The 22537-nt window shown below is 47.7% G+C and overlaps 1 protein-coding gene across 1 annotated transcript; it reads right to left on the reverse strand.

Annotated features, from left to right (window-relative positions):
- Positions 1 to 456: 456 nt before the first annotated feature.
- On the reverse strand, positions 457 to 12082 carry LOC309362901 (retinol dehydrogenase 16-like). Its single transcript, XM_081898918.1, has 5 exons — positions 11922 to 12082; positions 4303 to 4633; positions 2142 to 2400; positions 985 to 1148; positions 457 to 747 (listed from the first exon to the last, which is right to left on the reverse strand). Exons 2-5 carry the CDS (start codon positions 4613 to 4615, stop codon positions 530 to 532), a joined length of 954 nt encoding a protein of 317 aa, XP_081755044.1. The 5' UTR covers positions 4616 to 4633; positions 11922 to 12082; the 3' UTR covers positions 457 to 529.
- Between the last annotated feature and the right edge of the window lie 10455 nt (positions 12083 to 22537).

Raw genomic sequence — 22537 nt, forward strand, 5'->3', positions numbered from 1 at the left:
GATTGAGAGCTCCTCCAACAACCCATTGATTCACCATTCATCCTGTTCTGCTTTTTTTGCGGGGTGTTTATACATCACCTTTTAGTCATTTGTCATCCCACACTCGTCAGTGCATTTCGCTGTTGCTTTTCAACCCACTCTCTCAAGCTACAAAGACTTAAAAGGGGACATTTGCCAGGGGCCTTAAAGCTAGAGGAATTGTTTGACTAGGCCCAAGGATAGGTTTTCTTGAGAGACAAAGCCCAGAATACTACCACCACACCTGTACCTGTTAGAAAAGATGGGGAGAGGAAACAGATAATGGCTAAGGAAGCACTAGGAGGTATGGTCCAGCACCCCCCCCCCCCCGCTAACTGGGAAAGGAAACTAGGTGTCACCTGGTTTTGGATATAGTTCTGAAACAAGTCTTCATTGCAGCAAGAGAAAGAGGCATCTCACAAACAATAATAAAAGGAGTCTATTAAACATTTTTATTTTTTACTGAAAAAGAGGTTCTACTTTCCAGCCCCTCCCACACTTAACAATCACTCTAAAAGCTCTGTGCTGGTTTGGGGTAAGAGCGGATCATTATCCAGTGAGGCAGCCATGTTGGCATGTAGCTCATAGGGAGAAAAAACAGCTTGGCATCCCAGCCGGCTGAATAGCGAGTACGGGGGTACACAGATGTCAAAGCATGCTCCATGCAGTCGGTAACCAGAGAGAGGTTGGGATTGCAGTCTTTTTGCATCTTAATGGTTGAATCAAGCACTATTGGAACAAGAGAAAGAGGCAAGAAGCTGGTCAATCACCTCTGAATACCATTAGTGTGGACTAATTCCATCACAACCCTATGCTTACACACACTCCTTCCTCCGGAATACAAATTGCCCAGTCCCTGTTCACGCCCATACACCCACAGCTAAGCTATCAAATACAGATTAGCACATCTAGAAGCCTATTTGTTAAGCAGAATCATATTCAAGACAACAGGAAGGTAGTACTCACTATGATTTAAGTAAGGCTCCCCATATGCTTTCTTGGTCTCCTCTGGGACCTGCTTCCAGAGTTTTTGGAAGTTGTCTGACAATATCTTCTCATTTGTGATAGCCGTTCGAAAGTAGCCTGGTTCTATTATACAGACCTTTACTCCAAAGGCGTCAAGCTCGAGCCTGGAGAAGGGAAAAGGGAAGGAATAGTTGCCTTCTGTACCAGTAGCCCATGGGATAGAGATGTGAACAGGATAAGAACATGATATATAGGAAAGCCCTTTTAGATCAGGCAAATGATCTGGTCCTGTATCCTGTTTTCCCAACAGTGGCCAGTGAATTTCATCTGAGGACGGCACACAGCAACTCCTGTCACTAGTTTGGCAGATACGCTGATGATGACCCCTTTTGACAGTTCTTTTGGCTACACAGAGATCACTCTGGGAGAACAGAACTCACTATTGTTATATAGGACGATTAAGAAAACAACTACTTTAGAAGGCAAAGGAAAGGGCTATTGACAAGATCATGGGAGAAGTAGCCTTATTTTGAATGAGATTATTGCTCCATCTAACTTAATATTGTCTGTGCTGACTGGTAGCAGCATGCCAAGGGGAAGGAGTGCTCAAATGCATGCATGCCTGGTTCACAACAGTAGTTGCATGTGCCCAGGTCAAAAAAGGATTGGAGGGGCTTCTTTAAATCCTCCCTGACTGGTCCTCACCAGACTCTCCCATCAGACCTGGGAGGGCTTTGCAAAAGCCTGCTTTTCACACATGCCAGAAAGTGGTGGAGACCAGGAATCAAGCAAAAACTGCAGACTGGCTAGCAAGCCAAGGCTGTAGGCCCCGTTTTTGCCCCAGACAGAGGCTCATTTGTATGTTGTCTTATTAAGTCAAGATTTGATAATCTGAAGGCAACCATTGTGAAAACAGGCTAGCTTGCTCCTCTGCAAGTACCAGATCTGTTGAGTTCCACAAACACTGAGTGACGGAAGCTGAATTCTGCAAACGTCGTATGTCAGTTTCCAGTTTTTGTTTTTTTAAAAAATATTTTCTGGCACGGGCTGGTTTGCACAATGTCAACCCCCCCCCCCCTTAAGAAGAAAATGTCTCCTTGGACTAACAAGGAGTTGCAGCCAATGCTACGAGAAAATACATCAACTGCAGCAGTTACCTGAGGCTGTCAGAGAAAGCCTCCACCCCGTATTTCGATAGACAGTAGCCACCACCGAACAAGGATATCCTCCCCATTACGCTGGCAACATTGACAATCCTCCCTTTGGCTCGTCTTATCAAAGGTAACATGTGGATGGTTACATCAACCACGCCAAGCAAGTTTATGTCTAAGATCTTCTTGAAGTCCTCCTTCGTCAGCCACTCATTGGGGGCAGTTGGGACTGAAATGCCAGCATTGTTCACCAATCCCCAAAGGCCTGAAGGGGGCAAAAAAGAAACAGGAGATCAGGTACAGAACAGAGCCCCATCCATACGGACACACCTCCTGAGCACCTTCTCTTACTCTCTGCAAAGCACCACCTGACCAATACAGACTGAATACAAAGCAGAGATGGGTTCGTCCACACCATACATTTAAAAGCACATGTAAAGCACAGAGAATTGTGGGAACTGTAGTTCTCCTGCACATCTCACAGCACCCTTAGCAAACTGTAGCGCCCAGGATTCTTTGGGGGAACTCCATGGGTTTCAAATGTACGGTGTAGGTGTCACCCTGAAGAGAATCCACTGTCTCCATGGGTGCCGCCATACTGGTGACTCCAGGTTTATAGTAGGACTGAAAAGATGAAGCTTCAAACCATTAGGGTCACCAGATAGCCCAGTTATCGTCTCTCAACCTAAACCACAGCTGGTGACCCTCCGGCCTGCTTGCCTAATAAGCCCTGTTCCAAATTGACCCGCAAGGCCCTTTTACCAAAGCCCCACCCACCCAACATCATGTAACACATCATTTCTGAGAGAAAGGCATCACACTTCAAAGGAAGGATCAGGTCTACATGCAAAGAAAACATCTTAGCCATCCTTTCCAGGCCCAGCTTTAATTAAAGTTGGGATTGCAGAGGATGATTCTCCATTTGAAACTGCAAGCAGCAAAAGGAGAATATTAAGCTTCTTTCTCTGCCCAAAGCAGTGTTTGAATTCAGCACTGAGTTCATCCGTTCATTTTAGTAACATATATACTGCTTAATATAACAAAATTGCTATAAACGGTTCACTCAATTTAGAAATCACAAGCAAAAAGTCAGTACATGGTATCAAAATAAAATAAGAATCCAGTAAAACATTGAGCAAAACTTTAAAACAGAAATACTGAAATTACATCTGTGGGCTGTTAGAATGCTACAAAGAAAATACATAGTGAGCCATGTTCAAACCCTAAACAATGATTAATCTAAACTACTGGCCATTGAAACAAGCCAGCTTCCCCACCCATGGTTTGAACATGGGATCATTTCAAACAAATCATAGTTAAGATTGCCTCTGACCTACACACCTGAGATTAATTTCCAACAAGTTTTTTTCCTTTTGAGGTGAGGGCCCAGTGCACCCAGCTTGGGGAGGGTCCCAAGGGATAGTTAGAGAAGGCTGGAAGGCCAACTTTGGGCCCCAGCCCCAAGATCCTCCACCCCAGATTTAGAGCTGTTTTCTGGCAGCACTAATGATTGGGCCATAGAGTCTGAGCCAGCCTGTAAAGGCACAATAAGGAATTGGGGCAGGGGGAGCACATCTATTGTTAGGGTGTGAAACCTAAGACGCTGGCAAGTTAGCAATGTCATGTGACTTTAAGTAGTCAAGCTCGTTAAGTTGTTAAATTGCTCAGTATATAAAGAGTGTTTGTTTTCTCTGCCTGTGGGGCGTGAAGCAAAAATGTCTGAAAGCTCCGGAGGTGTTTCTGTTGTCTTTCTGCAATAAACCTGTCTTTGGAAAGCTGGAAACCTGTGTCGTTATTTCTTTGCTGCTGAGACTCTGAAGCTTGTACTGCAACAAGAATCTCTGCACTGGACTTAATTAATGCTCTGCAAAGAGAACTGTTGCTGGTTGCGCAGCGGAAGCGTTTACTGGACCAGTACACAGACTCTCTTATCTATCACATTGCTCAACAAGTGCAGACTGCCAGGTGTGTGGCATTATAGATAAGAGAGATGGACTTGGACCTGGAAGAGTGAGGTTAAAAAACAACAACAGAGACCCTGGTCAGACGGGCAAATTTTGGGCCACAGGCACCATCTCCCAGCCTAATCCACCCCACAAGGATGATAACACTCTCCGGAAAGAACACCAAATTATGCTGCTGCAGATTCAGAGCACGTTGCCCTAACCTTTGTCTCCCACAATGCCTTTTGCCCATTTTGCTGCTCGGGCCACGCTTTCTGTTTGGGTCACGTCCAAGAGGGTGGTCTGCAGCCGTTCCGATGTGGCTTCCTTCAGCTTTTCTGCCCCCTGCTGCGTGAGGCAAGCTGCCAGGACACGGATTCCCTGAGCGTCCAGTTTCCTGGCCAACAAGTTTCCAAACCCGGAATCACAGCCAGTGATGAAAACATACTTCTCCGTCAGGTTGCCCAAGATTTGCTGCTCACGGTACCGTCGGAAAAGGAAATAAAGACCCAGCAGAGCCGCCACATAGAGCCACATGGCCAAAGACTGCTGCAGCTGGAAAAGAAGAAGGTGGTTTATCAAATATTGGCTTATTGTAGGCAGTGGTGGTAGTAGGGGAAACATAAGAAGCCACTTATACTGAGTCAGACCACTGGGTCCATCGAGGTCAGTATTGTCTGCACTGACTGGCAGAGGCTTTCCAGGATTTTGGACAGGCTTCATTTCCCAAGCTGTATGTTTTACCACGGGACGCAGGTGGCGCTGTGGGTTAAACCACAGGGCCTAGGACTTGCTGATCAGAAGGTCGGCAGTTCGAATCCCTGCGACGGGGTGAGCTCCCGTTGCTCGGCCCCTGCTCCTGCCAACCTAGCAGTTTGAAAGCACGTCAAAGTGCAAGTAGATAAATAGGTACCACTCTGGCGGTAAGGTAAACAGCGTTTCCGTGCGCAGATCTGGTTTGCCAGAAGCAGCTTAGTCAAGCTGGCCACATGACCTGGAAGCTGTACACCGGCTCCCACAGCCAATTAAGCGAGATGAGCGCCGCAATCCCAGAGTCGGTCACGACTGGACCTAATGGTCAGGTGTCCCTTTACCTTTACTATTGTTTACCACTGCTCTGTGGCTCTTCCTCATCTCTCAAAGAGCTGGCGTAGGAGACAGAGCTACAGATGCAAAACCCTCAGGCTGAATCTTCCCCCTGCCCTGAATTCGCTAGGGCTGGGCGCTATATCAATATATCATCCAAAACCGGTTTGAAGCTATCATGCTATCGTTCATAATTTATGACCTGACAATATATTGTGAATCATGATGCGTGTTAGTGTGATATGCAAAACTCACGATGCAGGAAAAACCGTGAAGCCAGCCAATGCCTCTACGTAGCTCCATCCTTATTTCAGACCTCGTGAGGTATCAGCATACAGTCGTACCTTGGTTTTCGAACAGAATGTGTTCCGGGAGTCTGTTTGAATTCTGGAACTGTTCGAAGCGGCTTCCAATAGGCTGCAGGAACGTCCTGCAGCCAATCGGAAGCAGCGCCGGACGTTTGGCTTCCGAAAATCCCTCGAAAACTGGAACACTCACTTCCGGTTTTCGATCATTCGGGAGCCAAAATGTACGAGTTCCAAGGTACAACTGTAGTACTGTATTGCACTTAATACTACACAATCAGGGCTTTTTTTTCTAGAAAAGGAGGGGGAGCATACAGCCAAAGTTGTTTTTTAGGGGAGGACCATTTTTTTTTTAAAAAAAAGCTTCTCTTCTGCACCCATTTGTCTCACCGGTGCAGTAAAAATACAATCTGCTGACCTTTAAAGCCCTAAACGGCCTCGGTCCTTTATACCTGAAGGAGCGTCTCCACCCCCATCGTTCAGCCCGGACACTGAGATCCAGCTCCAAGGGCCTTCTGGCGGTTCCCTCACTGCGAGAAGTGAGGTTACAGGGAACCAGACAGAGGGCCTTCTCGGTAGTGGCGCCCACCCTGTGGAACACCCTCCCTTCAGATGTGAAGGAAATAAGCAGCTTTCCTATCTTTAAAAGACATCTGAAGGCAGCCCTGTTTAGGGAAGTTTTTAATATTTAATGCTGTACTCAGTGGCGTAGCGTGGGGGGTGCAGGGGGGGGCCGGCCGCACCGGGCGCAACATCTGGGGGTTAGGGTTAGGGGGCACAAATCCACGGGTTAGGGGGCACAAATTACTTGCCTTGCCCCGGGTGCTGACAACCTATGATACGCCACTGGCTGTACAGTTTTTAACATTTGACTGGGAGCCGCCCAGAGTTGCTGGGGAAGCTCAGCCAGATGGATGTGGTATAAATAATAAATTATTATTATTATGCCGCCAACCTCCGCCTCCTTGCCCCAATTGCCATGCCACCCGCTTCGTCCGCCATATAGCCATTAGCGCTGTGCCAGGGAATGGCACTGCAACGCTACAGAGGTGCCGGAACTCAGTTCTGGTGAGTTCCGGCTGAAAAAAAGCCCCGCTTGCAATACAGTGGTACCTGGGGTTACATATGCTTCAGGTTACAGACTCCGCTAACCCAGAAATAGTACCTCAGGTTAAGAACTTTGCTTCAGGATGAGAACAGAAATCATGCTCCGGCGGCGCGGTGACAGCAGGAGGCCCCACTAGCTAAAGTGGTGCTTTAGGTTAAGAACAGTTTCAGGTTAAGAACGGACCCCTGGAACAAATTAAGTACGTAACCAGAGGTACCACTGTACTTGACATATCTGTCTATGCTAATCTTGTGTAACCATCCACTTTTGTGACATGTTAGTGATGTAACGATGATGTATTGATGATGCTGTGCGAACTGTATTCTGGGATATGGTGGCAAAGTTTTAAACGTGAATGTCACCCCATGCTCAGGGTTCTTACTGCTGTTTGAACCTGTTGCGCAACAATAAAGGATCTAAGTCTACTGATTGCTGTTTTGCTCCACTTTCTTGCAAGGAGATCAAGGCAGCATAACTGGTTCTTCTCCTCTCCTGCATGACTTTAATCTCACAATGACTTTAAGAGGTTGAGGGACCATTGATTGGCCCAAGGCCACTTTAAAGCTATGTGGCAAAGTCAGTAATTGAACCCAGATCGCCCTCAGCCCTACTCTGACAAGTCTGACTACTACATTATGCCAGCTCAAAAGCTTTGTTTGCCTGTTACTGGCCAAGGGCTGCTGTTTCAAAGACACAGTTCTCCATTTGAAATGCAAAACAACAGCTCTGCCAAAGCACTTTCCCCCAATTAGGTCAGGGATAGTACTGTGAGCTAGTTCAAGAAAGCTAGTCCAAATATTTACCAGTGGCAACCAAATAGCATGTCTTTTGTCAGCAGCTTTTGACATGGTCGATCACGAACTTCTGGACCATCGCCTTGCCGACGTGGGGATCCAGGGCACAGTCCTTCAATGGCTGTGCTCGTTTCTCTCTGGTCGGGGACAGAGGGTGGCGCTTGGGGGGGAATTGTCATCGCGCCACTCCTTGGTGTGTGGAGTGCCTCAGGGGGCGATTCTCTCCCCGATGCTTTTTAACATCTTTATGCGCCCCCTCGCCCAGCTTGTCTGGAGTTTTGGGCTGGGCTGCCATCAGTATGCTGATGACACCCAACTTTATCTGTTGATGGATGGCCATCCTGACTCGGCCCCAGACACACTGATCAGATGCTTGGAAGCTGTGGCTGGATGGTTGCGTGGGAGCCGGTTGAAGTTAAATCCTTCGAAGACAGAGGTCCTCTGGCTGGGACGGGATGATATGGGACTGAGGGGGCAGCTCCCATCTCTTGCGGGGGTGCAATTAGTGCCAGCACCGTCCGTTAAGAGTTTGGGTGTAATCTTCGATACCTCCCTCTCCATGGAGGCGCAGATTGCAGCTATTACAAAGGCGGCATTTTTTCATCTCCGCCAAGCTAAGCAGTTGGCTCCTTACCTCTCTCGCCCTGACCTAGCTACTGTGATCCACGCAACGGTCACCTCCAGACTGGATTATTGTAACTCGCTCTACGTGGGGCTGCCCTTGAGACTGACCCAAAAACTCCAGCGGGTGCAGAATGCCGCAGCGAGACTCCTTACGGGGTCTTCGCTGCGAGATCACATTCATCCGGTGCTATACCAGCTGCACTGGCTCCCGGTGGAGTACAGGATCAGGTCTAAGGTGCTGGTTTTAACCTTCAAAGCCCTATACGGCCTAGGACCCTCGTACCTACGGGACCGCCTCTCCTGGTATGCCCCACAGAGGAACCTACGGTCTTCAAACAAAAACACCTTGAAGGTCCCAGGCCACAGAGAGGTTAGGCTGGCCTCAACTAGAGCCAGGGCCTTTTCGGCTGCGGCTCCAACCTGGTGGAATGCTCTGTCACAAGAGACAAGGGCCCTGCAGGACTTGACATCTTTCCGTAGGGCCTGCAAGACAGAGCTGTTCCGCCAGGCCTTTGGTTGGGGCGCAGCCTGACTCCCTCCTTTGGCAACCTTTACAAAACTTTATGGCTGCCATCAATCTTGATTTTAATTAATTTTTATAATGTTTTTATAATGTCGCACTATTTTGGTGTTGTTAGCCGCCCTGAGCCCGGCTTCGGCTGGGGAGGGCGGGATATAAATAAAATTTATTATTGTTATTATTATTATTATTATTATTATTATTATTATTATTATTATTTCCATCTAATAATGAAACACTGTTTTTCATAGTAACCACCATTGCGTGGCGAGTTCCCGCGAGCCAGCGAAAAGAGGGCGAGCCCCCTCCGCGCTGGCCCTAAATAGGGCAGGCCACGCCCCCCCAGCCAGCCAGCTGATTGGCTGGCTGGGGGGGGGGGAGACCCGACCGGGATTCCCCTGCTCTCGCAGGGGCTGGGACCAGCCCCCGCTCACGTGGGGTGGGCGTGAAGCCCGCAACCCCACCTCCTGGGCAGGCCGGAAGTGGCTCTCCTTGCTCCTTGAAATTTCTGTCCACTACACCATGTTATGCTATATTTCTCTACTGAGAAGCAAGTCTCATTAAGCTTACTGTCTCTCAGGATGCCTCCAGATTGTAGTTATTTTGTAGCATTCGTCCTCATTTGTTTGCAGGGAGGTGAAGTGACACCAGCTGTTTCCTGAGAGTTCATTCAGATTGAGAAGGTCCTACATGTCTCACAGGGACACGGGTGGCACTGTGGGTTAAACCACAGAGCCTAGGACTTGCTGATCAGAAGGTCGGCGGTTTGAATCCCTGCGACGGGGTGAGCTCCCGTTGCTCGGCCCCTGCTCCTGCCAACCTAGCAGTTCGAAAGCACGTCAAAGTGCAAGTAGATAAATAGGTACCGCTCTGGCGGGAAGGTAAACGGCGTTTCTGTGTGCTGCTCTGGTTCGCCAGAAGCGGCTTAGTCCTGCTGGCCACATGACCATGAAGCTGTATGCCGGCTCCCTCGGCCCATAAAGCGAGATGAGCGCCGCAACCCCAGAGTCGGTCACGACTGGACATAAAGGTCAGGGTTCCCTTTACCTTTACATGTCTCACATCGGCAGTGGGTGCACCCTTTTTTTACTTTGTACCCTCCTTGCTTGCTTCTCTCATGTGGGCAGGAAGAGGGACCCAACTGGTTGCCATGCTGGCTAGTGGCGCAGGCCCACTGCCCATCACTGGGAGTCAGTCCCAGCTCCTGCTGGCTGAAGCTGTACCTGGCAATCTCAACCTATTTGAGTCTCCTCCTCCTAGCAAACCCTCTTTCCTTGAACCCTAGCCTCCCCATTTCATTTCATCTTATTCTGGGCCATTTATATTCTCGCCCTGTCCATCTCCCTCTCTGCCCTTGTGTAAAACATACTTTTCTCAACAGCATTCTAGGACTACCCTGTAGCGCAGAGAACAGTGAGATTTTTGGCACCTTGCAATACAATCCTATCCATATCTACTCAAGCCTAAGTCCTATTCCTTGAGAATAAGCCCTATTGAGCTCAGTGAATCGTGCCTAGGGCTCCACTGTCAAAGGGGTATCTTGCACTTTCGCACCTACAGTCATACCTCGGGTTGAAGTTGATTCAAGTTGAGCACTTTCAGGTTGCGCTCCGCGGTGACCTGGAAGTAACCTGGAAGTAACAGAATGTGTTACTTCTGGGTTTCACAGCTCATACATGCGCAGACAGTCAAAATGACGTCACGTGCATGCGTGGAAGCGGCGAATCGTGACCTGTGCACGCACAGACACGCAGTCGTGGCTTGCATTCGCTTCAGGATGCGAACAGGGCTCCACTGTGCTTGGAAGATGAGTCACTTAAAGGCCATTTCTAGGGTGGCATGGTTGGAAGGAAGAGCGCTTCAAGAAAAGGGTTTGAGGGCAGGTGGAGGGCCAGGGAAACCAGTCAGGCAATCTGAATCAGAGATCCCCACGTCCTCTCTGCCCACTGGCATGGACAGATGAGAGGCACACACACAGAAAAAGTTTCAGATCTTAATTTCTCTCATTAGGTTGTTGTGAAGGTAAAACAAATACAATTATTCTGAAAGGAGGCCTCTTGTGGTGTGGTGTAGTGAAGTGAAGCTGTTTTCCCAGCTCCCTCCGTCCCCCAGAGATGTTTCTGTTAGTGTGCAACCTTGCCTAGAGACAAATTGGGCATGGCTTTGGACTCCAATCTGTGTGAAGCTGGTTCCAGAAGCAATGCCTCAGACAGTGGTCGTTTGTAATAAAATACTGGATACGTATGCATTTACAATAGGTAAAGGTAAAGGTACCCCTGACCATTAGGTCCAGTCGCGGACGACTCGGGTTGCGGCGCTCATCTCACTCTATAGGCTGAGGGAGCAGGTGTTTGTCCGCAGACGGCTTCCCGGTCATGTGGCCAGCATGACTAAGCCGCTTCTGGCGAACCAGAGCAGCGCACGGAAATGCCGTTTACCTTCCCGCCGGAGCAGTACCTATTTATCTACTTGCACTTTGACGTGCTTTCGAACTGCTAGGTTGGCAGGAGCAGGGACCGAGCAACGGGAGCTCACCCCGTTGTGGGGATTCGAACCACTGACCTTCCGATCAGCAAGCCCTAGGCTCTGTGGTTTAGACCACAGTGCCACCCAGTATTAAACGGGTGAAAAACCCAGCAAACACAGCAAGTATAAACACACCCTTGACCTATACGACTGACTAGCAGATTAGATTTCAAAAGGTCCATAGTTCAGCAACAAGCACAGGTCTACTGCACCCATAAAAACACCTGAAAGCCACTTTAGGATGTGTGTAAAGCACATTAGGATGTGTTTAAAGCACATTTAAAGCACATTAGGATGTGTTTAAAGCACATTCTCCCCACCCACCCACATAAAAAAATTCTGCACCCTGTATTTCGCCTGGCACAGAGTTGCCATTCCCAGGAAGCAGTGCTTTTCAAACTTGGGTCTCCAGCTGTTTTGGGACTACTATTCCCACCATCCCTGACCACTAGTCATGCTAGCTAGGGATGATGGGAGTTGTAGTCCAAAAAAAAAGAGGAGACCCAAGTTTGGAAAGCACTGCCAAGAACCCTTAGCAAAACTGCAGTAACTTTTTTTTTTGGGGGGGGGGGAGCATGAGCTTTAAAGGTCTAATGTGTACACAGCCCGAACAGCAGAGCTGCAACCCTTCGGCTGCGATCTTATACGTACTCGCGAACGAGCCCAGTGCAAGCAAGCCCAGTGTGAACTCAGTTCAGGGGCGAGTAGATGCCAATCGCGGCAGCAACCGTTTCGAGGTCGGCCCGAGCAACTTCCCAGCGAATTGAGGGCCTCGCCGATTCACCGTCTTGCACTTGCCTGCTCTCGGGACTTTGGGGGGGGGGGGTCCACTGCGCTCTGCCTGCCCCTATAACTCCACCGCGACACTGCAAACAAGTACCTTGGGGCGCTTCCCGGAAAGCAGGCGAAACAGCTCGCGGCAACTCGCAGCTCTTCCCTGCTGATTCTCCGCTGAGCACTAGTAGAAATCCGGAACTCTTTGCAGTCAAAACGGATTTATGGAGAGGCAAGCGCAGCCAAGGGCCGCCCATTTCTAGCCCGGGGAGAAAAACAAGAGAGGGAGGAGAGTGGGAAGGGGGTTTGTAAGTTTAACGCTGCAATGGGTGCAGTTTCGTTTGAGTAAACGTGCGTGAGGTCCTCGTGCCGTGAAGATAAGTGGCGAGGGATTTGCGCAAAAAAAAAACCAACACGGAGGCCGTAACACATGTGAGTGAAACTGTTGCGGCTTTTGTGGCTGATCTCAGGCTGCTAAGCAAAACATGTGCCAAAGAATGCTGCAACTACCGCACAGTTGCACTCATTTTTGCACGCTAGCAAGGTTATGCTTAAAATTCTACAAGGCAGGCTCAAGCAGTATGTGGACCGAGAACTCCCAGAAGTGCAAGCTGGATTTAGAAGAGGCAGAGGAACCAGAGACCAAATTGCAAATATGCGCTGGATTATGGAGAAAGCTAGAGAGTTCCAGAAAGACATCTACTTCTGCTTCATTGACTATGCAAACTGATAATAATAATAATAATAATAATAATAATAATAATAATAATAATAATTTATTTATACTCCATCCATCTGGCTGGGCTTCCCCAGCCACTCTGGGCGGCTTCCAAAAAAATATTAAAATACTGTAATACATCAAACATTAAAAGCTTCCCTAAACAGGGCTGCCTTCAGATGTCTTCTAAAAGTCTGGTAGTTGTTGTTCTCTTTGACATCTGGTGGGAGGGCGTTCCACAGGGCGGGTGCCACTACCGAGAAGGCCCTCTGCCTGGTTTCCTGTAACTTGGCTTCTCGCAGTGAGGGAACCGTCAGAAGGCCCTCGGTGCTGGACCTCAGTGTCCGGGTAGTATGATGGGGGTGGAGACGCTCCTTCAGCCTATGACTGTGTCGACCACAGCAAACTATGGCAAGTTCTTAAAGAAATGGGAGTGCCTGATCACCTCATCTGTCTCCTGAGAAATCTCTATGTGGGACAAGAAGCTACAGTTAGAACTGGATATGGAACAACTGATTGGTTCAAAACTGGGAAAGGAGTATGACAATGCTGTATATTGTCTCCCTGCTTATTTAATTTATATGCAGAATTCATCATGCGAAAGGCTGGACTGGATGAATCCCAAACCGGAATTAAGATTGCCTGAAGAAATATCAACAACCTCAGATATGCAGATGACGCAACCTTGATGGCAGAAAGTGAGGAGGAATTAAAGAACCTTTTAATGAGGGTGAAAGAGGAGAGCGCAAAATATGGTCTGAAGCTCAACATCAAAAAAACCAAGATCATGGCCACTGGGCCCATCACCTCCTGGCAAATAGAAGGGGAAGAAATGGAGGCAAAGAGAGATTTTACTTTTTTGGGCTCCATGATCACTGCAGATAGTGACAGCAGCCACGAAATTAAAAGACGCCTGCTTCTTGGGAGAAAAGCAATGACAAACCTAGACAGCATCTTAAAAAGTAGAGACATCACCTTGCCAACAAAGGTCCGTATAGTTAAAGCTATGGTTTTCCCAGTAGTGATGTATGGAAGTGAGAGCTGGACCATAAAGAAGGCTGATCGCTGAAGAATTGATGCTTTTGAATTATGGTGCTGGAGGAGACTCTTGAGAGTCTTGAGAGTTCTCCTTGTGCCCTCCATCTTTCCCAACATCAGGGGCTTTTCCAGGGAGTCTTCTCTTCTCCTGAGGTGGCCAAAGTATTGGAGCCTAAGCTTCCGGATCTGCCCTTCCAGTGAGCACTCAGGGCTGATTTCCTTCAGAATGGAGAGGTTTGATCTTCTTGCAGTCCATGGAACTCTCAAGACATGATAACCACCTTCAAATATCTCAAGGGCTGTCACATGTAAGGTGGAACAAGCTTGTTTTCTCTTGCTTGGGAGGGTAAGACTCGAACCCCTGACTTCAAGTTACAAAAAAGAGATTCCGACTCAATATCAAGAAAAACCTTCTGACAGTAAGAGATGTTTGGCAGTTGAACGGGTTCCCTCGGGAGGTTGTGGACACTCCTTCCTTGGTGATTTTTAAGCAGAAGTTGGACGGCCAACTACTGTTTTGTGATTCTATGATTCTTTGAGATAGTATTATTAGCATGCTGTGGATTGAGATGTTATGCTGCTTTTCAGGAAAAGTGAGATTTTTTTTCCTTCTGAGCAACGCAATCTCCACCTGCTTCCTGAGTTCCAAGCAAGTCTGAGAAGCCTGGGGCAAGGAAAATTCTTCTCCTTTGCACCAAACCTCTTGCTGCATTTTAAAAGACAGCTCCCAGGCATTAAGGTTGCTCCATAAGGGCAAATAGAGCTCTGCCAAACAACCTCAGCCTGTTTTTAAAAAGTACTTGCGCTCACATGCAGTTTTCATACACACATCAGCTGCCTCATACATGCCAAGTAAATGGCATAATGAAACCCACCCATTAAATACCGTATTTTTTGCACCATAACGCTCACTTTTTTCCTCCTAGAAAGTAAGGGGAAATGTCTGTGCGTGTTATGGAGTGAATGCCTACGGATGGCGGGGGGATCTGCTGCAGTCGTGAGCAGAGGATCCATGGTTCCCTTTCCTTCCCTCCTCCGTGGCTCGCTTTGAAACAGCAAAGCGGGAGAAGAGCCGCTGAGTGAGGAGGAGAGAGGGACAGAGAGCCTGCTTCTTTAAAGGAGCAAAGCGGGAGAGGAGAGGAGTGTAAGCTGCTCCTGTCCGGTTGGCTCCTTTAAAAAAAGGAGGCTCTCTGTCCCTCTCTCCTCCCCACTCAGCTTGCTACATAGCAGCTAAGTTTGTCAGCTCGCTAAGCCGGAGATGAGCGGGGAGGAGGGAGAAAAGCAGAGACTGCTTGCTTTAAAGGAGCAAAGTGGGAGAGGAGAGGAGCCTTCTCCCCTTATACCCCTCTTCTTCATTGTTAAGCAGCATCCTTCTCCACCTACCCCACGCGTGCTTCTTCTGCCCTTAAACCCCTCTCCTGCATTATTAGCAGCATCCTTCTCCTTGTCCCTTGAGTGCTTTTCCTTCCCTCCCCACTTAAAACATAGTTACAAAGCACGGATCCACATGGATCCTCAGGATTTTTGCACTGGGTCACCCCAAATTCACCATCAGATCACATAGCATGTCCATGGCTACATCTTGCACCAAAAAAACCATGCACCCACTGTTGCCTGGGGCCACAGTGGTGCAAAAACATGGTTACAAAGCATGGATCCACATGGATCCTCCTCCTCATCAACCTTTTATTCGACTGTCAGTCAGAAAAAAGTACATTTGTCAATACACACTTAAACATCCAGGAAGATTTTAGAGCTTAGCCAGCACTAAAATGGGCTAAACAGATAGCCCCATATCAATACAGTCAATTATAGTCTTGCGTCGCTTAAAAGCTAAAAAAAGAAATTTGGCCACCAAGGAAGGTATAGCTCTAGTTTCATTATTCAGCAAGTGTAAAACCTGCTTTTCTCCGGGTAGGAAGCTAAATTGACATTGGAGTGGATCTATAAAATTTTGTCTAAGCTCTGCATAAGAAGGGCAAGTCAAGAGAATGTGTTCGGTGGACTCAACCACACCCATGGCACAATGACAGGTTATCTGAGCGTATGGTACTCCCCTGTACCTTCCCCACAATATCGCAGAGTCAAGGACATTTAATCTAGCCGCTGTAAGAAGTCTGCGGTATTCCACATAGTGGATTTCTGCAAGGTAGGGGGCTGGTATGGTCCGATAAATCTGGTCCCCTAGGAACATCCCTGGTTTTACCTGGGCTATGTCCTCTTGTCTGGCAATGTCACTCAGTCTCCAGGAGATCACAGCTCTAGCTTGATTGTACGTCATAGACTCAAAGTAAAGTTGAGACAATCCGCAGGATTGAACCTCGTTAATGACCTCCCTTTCCCACGATGATTGGAAATCGTCCCTCAATATCAAGGGGGCAATACCCACTGGTTTAAAACAAAGCTTGAGCCATAGCCAGAGCTTCGTCTTCAAGGCCACATACCGTAGAGCTTGCCAGCCGACCTCTAATCTCATAACCGCACCTGCTACCGAGGGGGGAATCCTAAGGATGGCTCTAAGGAATCGCGTTTGAATAGAATCCAGTTTCAAAAAATCCCTACGGGAGCCTAAAAAGATGCCCACCAAAAGAAGGGGGAGGACTTTCATTTGAAAGAGTCTCAAAGCTATCTTCACTGATTGAGCCTGATTCTTAGCATATAGAGATCTAATCTGGATGGCTGCTTTAGATGCATTAGTTGTTATATAGTCTCTATGGGCCAGAAAAGACCTATTTGACCGTATTACTTGTCCCAGATATTTAAAGCAGTTAACCTGCTCTAGGGGGATCCCGTTCATCGACCATCGATGGAGTCTCGGTCGGGCAGAGAAGACCATGATCTTGGTCTTAGCATAGTTGGGTTGGAGCTCATGCTGATCACAGTATTCATGTAGAGCTTGCAACATTCTCCTCAGTCCAATAGGGGATCTGGCAAGAAGTGCGGCGTCATCCGCATACAGAAGAACATTCAGAGATCGGCCTGCTAATTTGGGGGGGTGGAATGCATCATTGGCCATGTGAGTCACCAGTGAGTTAATGTAAAAGCTAAACAATGCTGGGGCCAATAGACAACCCTGTCTTACCCCTCTAGTGGTGGTAACAGGGTTGGAGACTAGGCCTTTATTGTCTAGCCTGATTCTCAGAAAGGTGTTTGTATGGAGGCTGATAATCAGATGAAGGAGACGACGATCGATCTTTGTAGCAGCCAGTTTTGTACATAGCTGCTTTCTAGAGATTCGATCAAATGCCTGCTTAAGGTCAATAAAAGCCACGTGAAGGACCTTTGGGGCTTTACCGGCATACTTTTCCGCCAGGTGATTCAAGGTTAATATTTGGTCTGTGGTAGATCTTCCAGGGCGAAAACCCGCCTGTCACATGGATCCTTAGGATTTTTGCATTGGGCTACTCCAAACTCACTGTCAGTTCACATGTCTGTGGCCACAGCATGAACCACAAAAATCATACATCCACTGTTTCGTTTAGAATATATTTTTTTCTTGTTTTCCTCCTCTAAAAACTACGTGCGTGTTATGGTCGGGTGCATGTTATAGAGCGAAAAATACGGTAATTGATTTAAATGCTGGGGTTGAAGATAACCCGTTCCAAGGAGGGAAATTAATTAAGGTGTTGCTAGCACTGGTGCAGAGAGCCAGAATCAGGTGCCACTTTAGGTCACAGCAAATCATTATTATTATTAAATTTTTATTTATACCCTGCCCTTCCCGGTTCAGAAAACCGGGCTCAGGGCAGCTAACAACAAATTTAAGATACTTAATTAATGCAACAAAAGCAGCATAAAATACAGTATAAAAAACACATTTTAAGGTAAAATAAGAAGAGCAGCCAAATGATTAAAAAATAATAATTAAAAGGCAAACTCTTTAGAGGAAAGGACTTGGATTTTAAGACACAAAATTCACCACATCACGTCCGGACAACCTGTGTATTCAGCATTCATTCTGGTTTTTTTGTGGGGAGGTTAGACAAAGTTGTCTTTGTCTCATGCTTCCCAAGGCCTTTTCTTGAGGAAGTGGGTCTGTTTCTCAAGAGACCAAATCAACTGTCAATACACAGCCTGAATTTACTAGCACATAACTGAAAACAGCAACGGTCTAACAAGAAATATTACATAAAAGGTACCCCTCCATCCCCGCTCCCACATCCATTTCCCCCCAAAGATGCATCTCCAAGCTCCATTGCCCCTCTTCTGAATTTTTCCATTTTTCTGGCCATTCATATCTCTATACAGTGGTACCTTGGTTCTCAATCTTAATCCGTTCCGGAAGTCCGTTCCAAAACCAAAGCATTCCAAAACCAAGGCGCATTTTCCAATATGGATTAATCCATCCTAGACTTTTAAAAACAACCCTTAAAACAGCAATTTAACATGAATATTACTATCTAACAAGACCATTGATCCATAAAATGAAAACAATAACCAATGTAAGGTAAAGGTAAAGGGACTCCTGACCATTAGATCCAGTCGTGACCGACTCTGGGGTTGCGGCGCTCATCTCATTTTATTGGCAGAAGGAGCCGGCGTACAGCTTCTGGGTCATGTGGCCAGCATGACTAAGCCGCTTCTGGCAAACCAGAGCAGCACACGGAAACACCGTTTACCTTCCCGCTGGAGCAGTACCTATTTATCTACTTGCACTTTGCTGTGCTTTCGAACTGCTAGGTTGACAGGAGCAGGGACCGAGCAACGGGAGCTCACCCCGTCGCGGGGATTCGAACCGCCGACCTTCTGATCAGCAAGTCCTAGGCTCTGTGGTTTAACCCACAGTGCTACCCGCATCCCAGTATTCAATGTACTGTACTATAAATTAAATAATACAGTATTGCAGATGATAAAAATTAAAATTATTTTTTTTTCTTACCTGCACTGATGATAGCTTTTATCCATTTCCACAGTCACAGAATCAATCAATCAGTAGCTGAACTGGGTTCCACACAGTCACAAAAACAAATTAACCAAAAGAGCCTCAAAAACAAAAACACAAAATAAATAGCAAAAGCGCCAAATACCTTGGTTCTCGAACTTAATCCGTTCCAGAAGTCCGTTTGACTTCTGAAATGTTTGAAAACCAAGGTGCAGCTTCTGATTGGTGCCAGCGCCCCAGAAACAATAGCCGACAGCCGCATCGGACTTTTGGCTTCCGAAAAACGTTCGAAAACCAGAACACTTACTTCCGGGTTTTCGGGAACCAAGGCGTTTGAGAACCAAGGTACCACTGTACTGTTACTGCTGTGGCACATCTGTGGGCCTTGCCTAAGTGTAACATTTTAGTCTCTTAAGAGCTGGCAGCCCTATATACCCTGCTCCACAAGGGTAACCAATTCACAGGGAAAACAAAATGCTTGTTTACAGAGCTATTGTACTACCAACTTTACTATATGCTTGTGAAGCATGGACCACTTATAAGCGCCATCTCCAACTCCTTGAAAGATTCCTTCAACAGTGTCTCCGAAAAATTTTACACATCACTTGGGAAGACAGGCAAACTAATATCAGTGTACTGGAAGAAGCAAAGATCACCAGTGTTGAAGCAATGATTCGTCAACATCAACTTCGTTGGACTGGTCATGTTGTGTGGATGCCTGATGATCATCTTCCAAAGCAACTCCTCTATTCTGAACTTAAAAATGGAAAGCGTAATGCTGGTGGTCAACAAAAGAGGTTTAAAGACTGTCTCAAGGCAAATCTGAAAAAATGTAGTATAAACACTGACAACTGGGAAACACTGGCCTGCGAGCGCTCCAGTTGGAGAACAGCCTCTACCAAAGGTGTCATGGGCTTTGAAGACACTCAAACTCAGGAAGCAAGGGAGAAACGTGCTAAGAGGAAGGCATGCTTGGCAAATCCACACCATGATCAACTCCCGCCTGGAAACCAATGCCCCCACTGTAGATGACGTGTGGATCCAGAATTGGCCTCCACAGTCACTTATGGACTCAGTGTTAAAACCGTGTTTATGGAAGACAATCTAACTCGGCTACGAGGGATCGCCAAAGAAGAAGAAGAAGATACCCTGCTCCGCAAGCAGTGGCATAGTGTGGGTTGCCAGTGCCTGGGGCGGGGCAAGTGTTGTACCCTCTGGTGGACTGGGCAGAAGGTGCATTCAGGGGGCTTCCCCCTTGGGCGTTTTCTTGCCTCCCTCCTCAGTGGGTGACCCTGGTGCCCTCTCCCTCTCTTTCTCTCAGCATGCAGGTGGCGGTGGTGAGGCACCGGGTTGGGGGCACATACTGGTGGGGCCAGCGCCAGGAGTGCTGCGTGGAGGTGCCACCATTTTGACTGCAGCAACCTTGGCTCGGCCTCTGCCACAGCCTCCTCTTCCCCCCTCCACAGGAACAGACGCTCCCCCCCCCCCCGGCCTAGGCCTTGGCCACCAGTGCTCACGGCTCCCTAGGCCTTGCCACCTCCATCCATCTCTGCCTCACAGGCTGGGCAGGCCCTTGCCTCTCAGCCAGCCCAAGAGCAGGGCATGCAAGGAGATGGAGGCACCTTTCCAGCCGTAAAAGTCGAAGGCCCAGTCTGGGTGCAGCTTCCCTGTCTGCGGCTCTGGAAGGCGGCAGGAGCACAGCAGGTAGCTTGTCAGGGGGGCTGTTATGTACTGAGTTGAAAAGCATTCTGAATCCTATTGTTCTAGGACCAATCAGACTGCTGCATTCTGAATCCTATTCAGCTCAGTACATAACACCCCATGGGTTCGAATCCTACCTTCTTCGCCAGTGAAATATACTCGGAGTCGAGAGTGGATTTCATGCTCTTTATTCAGCTCATAGTGGTGAGGAGGAATGGAAGTTCCCCCAGAATGTCTGCTTTATATACAGTGGTACTTCGGGTTACATACGCTTCAGGTTACAGACTCCGCTAACCCAGAAATAGTGCTTCAGGTTAAGAACTTTGCTTCAGGATGAGAACAGAAATCATGCTCTGGCGGCGCAGCAGCAGCAGGAGGCCCCATTAGCTAAAGTTAAGAACAGTTTCAGGTTAAGTACAGACCTCTGGAACAAATTAAGTACTTAACCCGAGGTACCACTGTACATTATTTACACAATGGGTCCCACGTGATTGGCTAATTCCGGGATTCACCTGTAGGCCAATCAGGTTGCAGATTCACTTCCACCTGGAGCTGGATTGAGTGGCTCCTGTGGACCAATCAAACTGCTGCATTCTGGATCCTATTGTTCTAGGACCAACCAGACTGCTGTATTCTGAATCCTATTGTTCTAGGACCAACCAGACTGCTGCATTCTGGATCCTATTGTTCTAGGACCAATCAAACTGCTGCATTCTGGATCCTATTGTTCTAGGACCAATCAAACTGCTGCATTCTGGATCCTATTGTTCTAGGACCAACCAGACTGCTGTATTCTGAATCCTATTCAACTCAGTACATAACAGGGGCACCTGGTTGCGCCCCTCTCAGAATTTTGCGCCCGGGGGCCACCGCCCCACGGCCCCCCAAGCTCAGACTAGTCTCAGACTATGGGGTGCATGAAGAAAGCCTAGCAAGCCAAAACTCCTAGGATCTGGCAGGAGGGAGGGAAAGGCGGCAGAGGTGGCTCTTTCCATATAGTTTGATCTTCCATGTCAAAACGCTTAAGGGCCGCTGTGTCAAATGGGACCGGTGTCTCAGATGTATGGCAGACATCAGGGCACTTGCTGCACTCCAGAGCTGGCAAGGGACTTAATTCCCTCCACTTATCATTTTTACATTAAGCTCGTTTTCTTGTGCTTGGCTAAAGTGTCTCTCTTAGACGGGTTATCAAATCTTAATTGGGGGATTGTAAGTGAAGGGAAATCCATCTTTCTCCCTAGGCAGCCTGCCCAGGCTTTTCTGCTAAAAGACCATTGGTGCCTTGTTTTCAAAACCAGAAAGAAAGAAAAAGAAAGGAATCCATCCAGCTTTAGCTCCCAAATATTGATTCCCGGTCTGGCTTCCAGTCTAGTGGGTATAGCCATGTGTGTGGAAAGCTGGAAAAGACCAAGCTGATCCAGGTTGTTAGACCACAGTGTTTTCAGACTAAGCAATGGAGGTGAGACCATTAGGGCAAAATAGGGGGCTGCCTCCCCCTTGCTCCTTTACCTACCTGTCTTCTTACTCCCCCACAGGCTACACACATATTATACCTTTAAAAGCACATTTCCCCCTCAAAGAATTCTGGGCACTGTCGTTTACCCCTCGCAATGTTGAAATTCCCAGTAACCCTTAAACTGCAGTGCTCCTCTTTGAGGAGGAAATGCAATTCAAATGTGTTTTAAAGATACAGTGCGTACACAGAGACCTTCCAAGTGTCTCTATTTTCCAGGGAGAGTCCCGGATTTACAGAAGCTGTCCTGGTTTCTGATTTGATCCTGGAATGTCCTGCTTTTCCTTTGTTGTTGTTGTTTAGTCGTTTAGTCATGTCCGACTCTTCGTTACCCCATGGACCAGAGCACGCCAGGCACTCCTGTCTTCCACTGCCTCCCGCAGTTTGGTCAAACTCATGCTGGTAGCTTCAAGAACACTATCCAACCATCTCGTCCTCTGTCGTCCCCTTCTCCTTGTGCCCTCCATCTTTCCCAACATCAGGGTCTTTTCCAGGGAGTCTTCTCTTCTCTTGAGGTGGCCAAAGTATTGGAGCCTCAGCTTCAGGATCTGTCCTTCCAGTGAGCACTCAGGGCTGATTTCCTTCAGAATGGAGAGGTTTGATCTTCTTGCCATCCATGGGACTCTCAAGAGTCTCCTCCAGCACCATAATTCAAAAGCATCAATTCTTTGGCGATCAGCCTTCTTTATGGTCCAGCTCTCACTTCCATACATCACTACTGGGAAAACCACAGCTTTAACTATATGGACCTTTGTTGGCAAGGTGACGTCTCTGCTTTTTCCTTAGGACGTCCCTATTTTTATTGAAGAAATGTTGGAGGGTATGGAATAGGATATCCCCAGGACTTTTTTCCAGCTGGAACTCACCAGA

Source organism: Podarcis melisellensis (genome assembly GCF_964234715.1).
Source record: "Podarcis melisellensis genome assembly, chromosome: 2".
NCBI lineage: Eukaryota > Metazoa > Chordata > Lepidosauria > Squamata > Lacertidae > Podarcis > Podarcis melisellensis.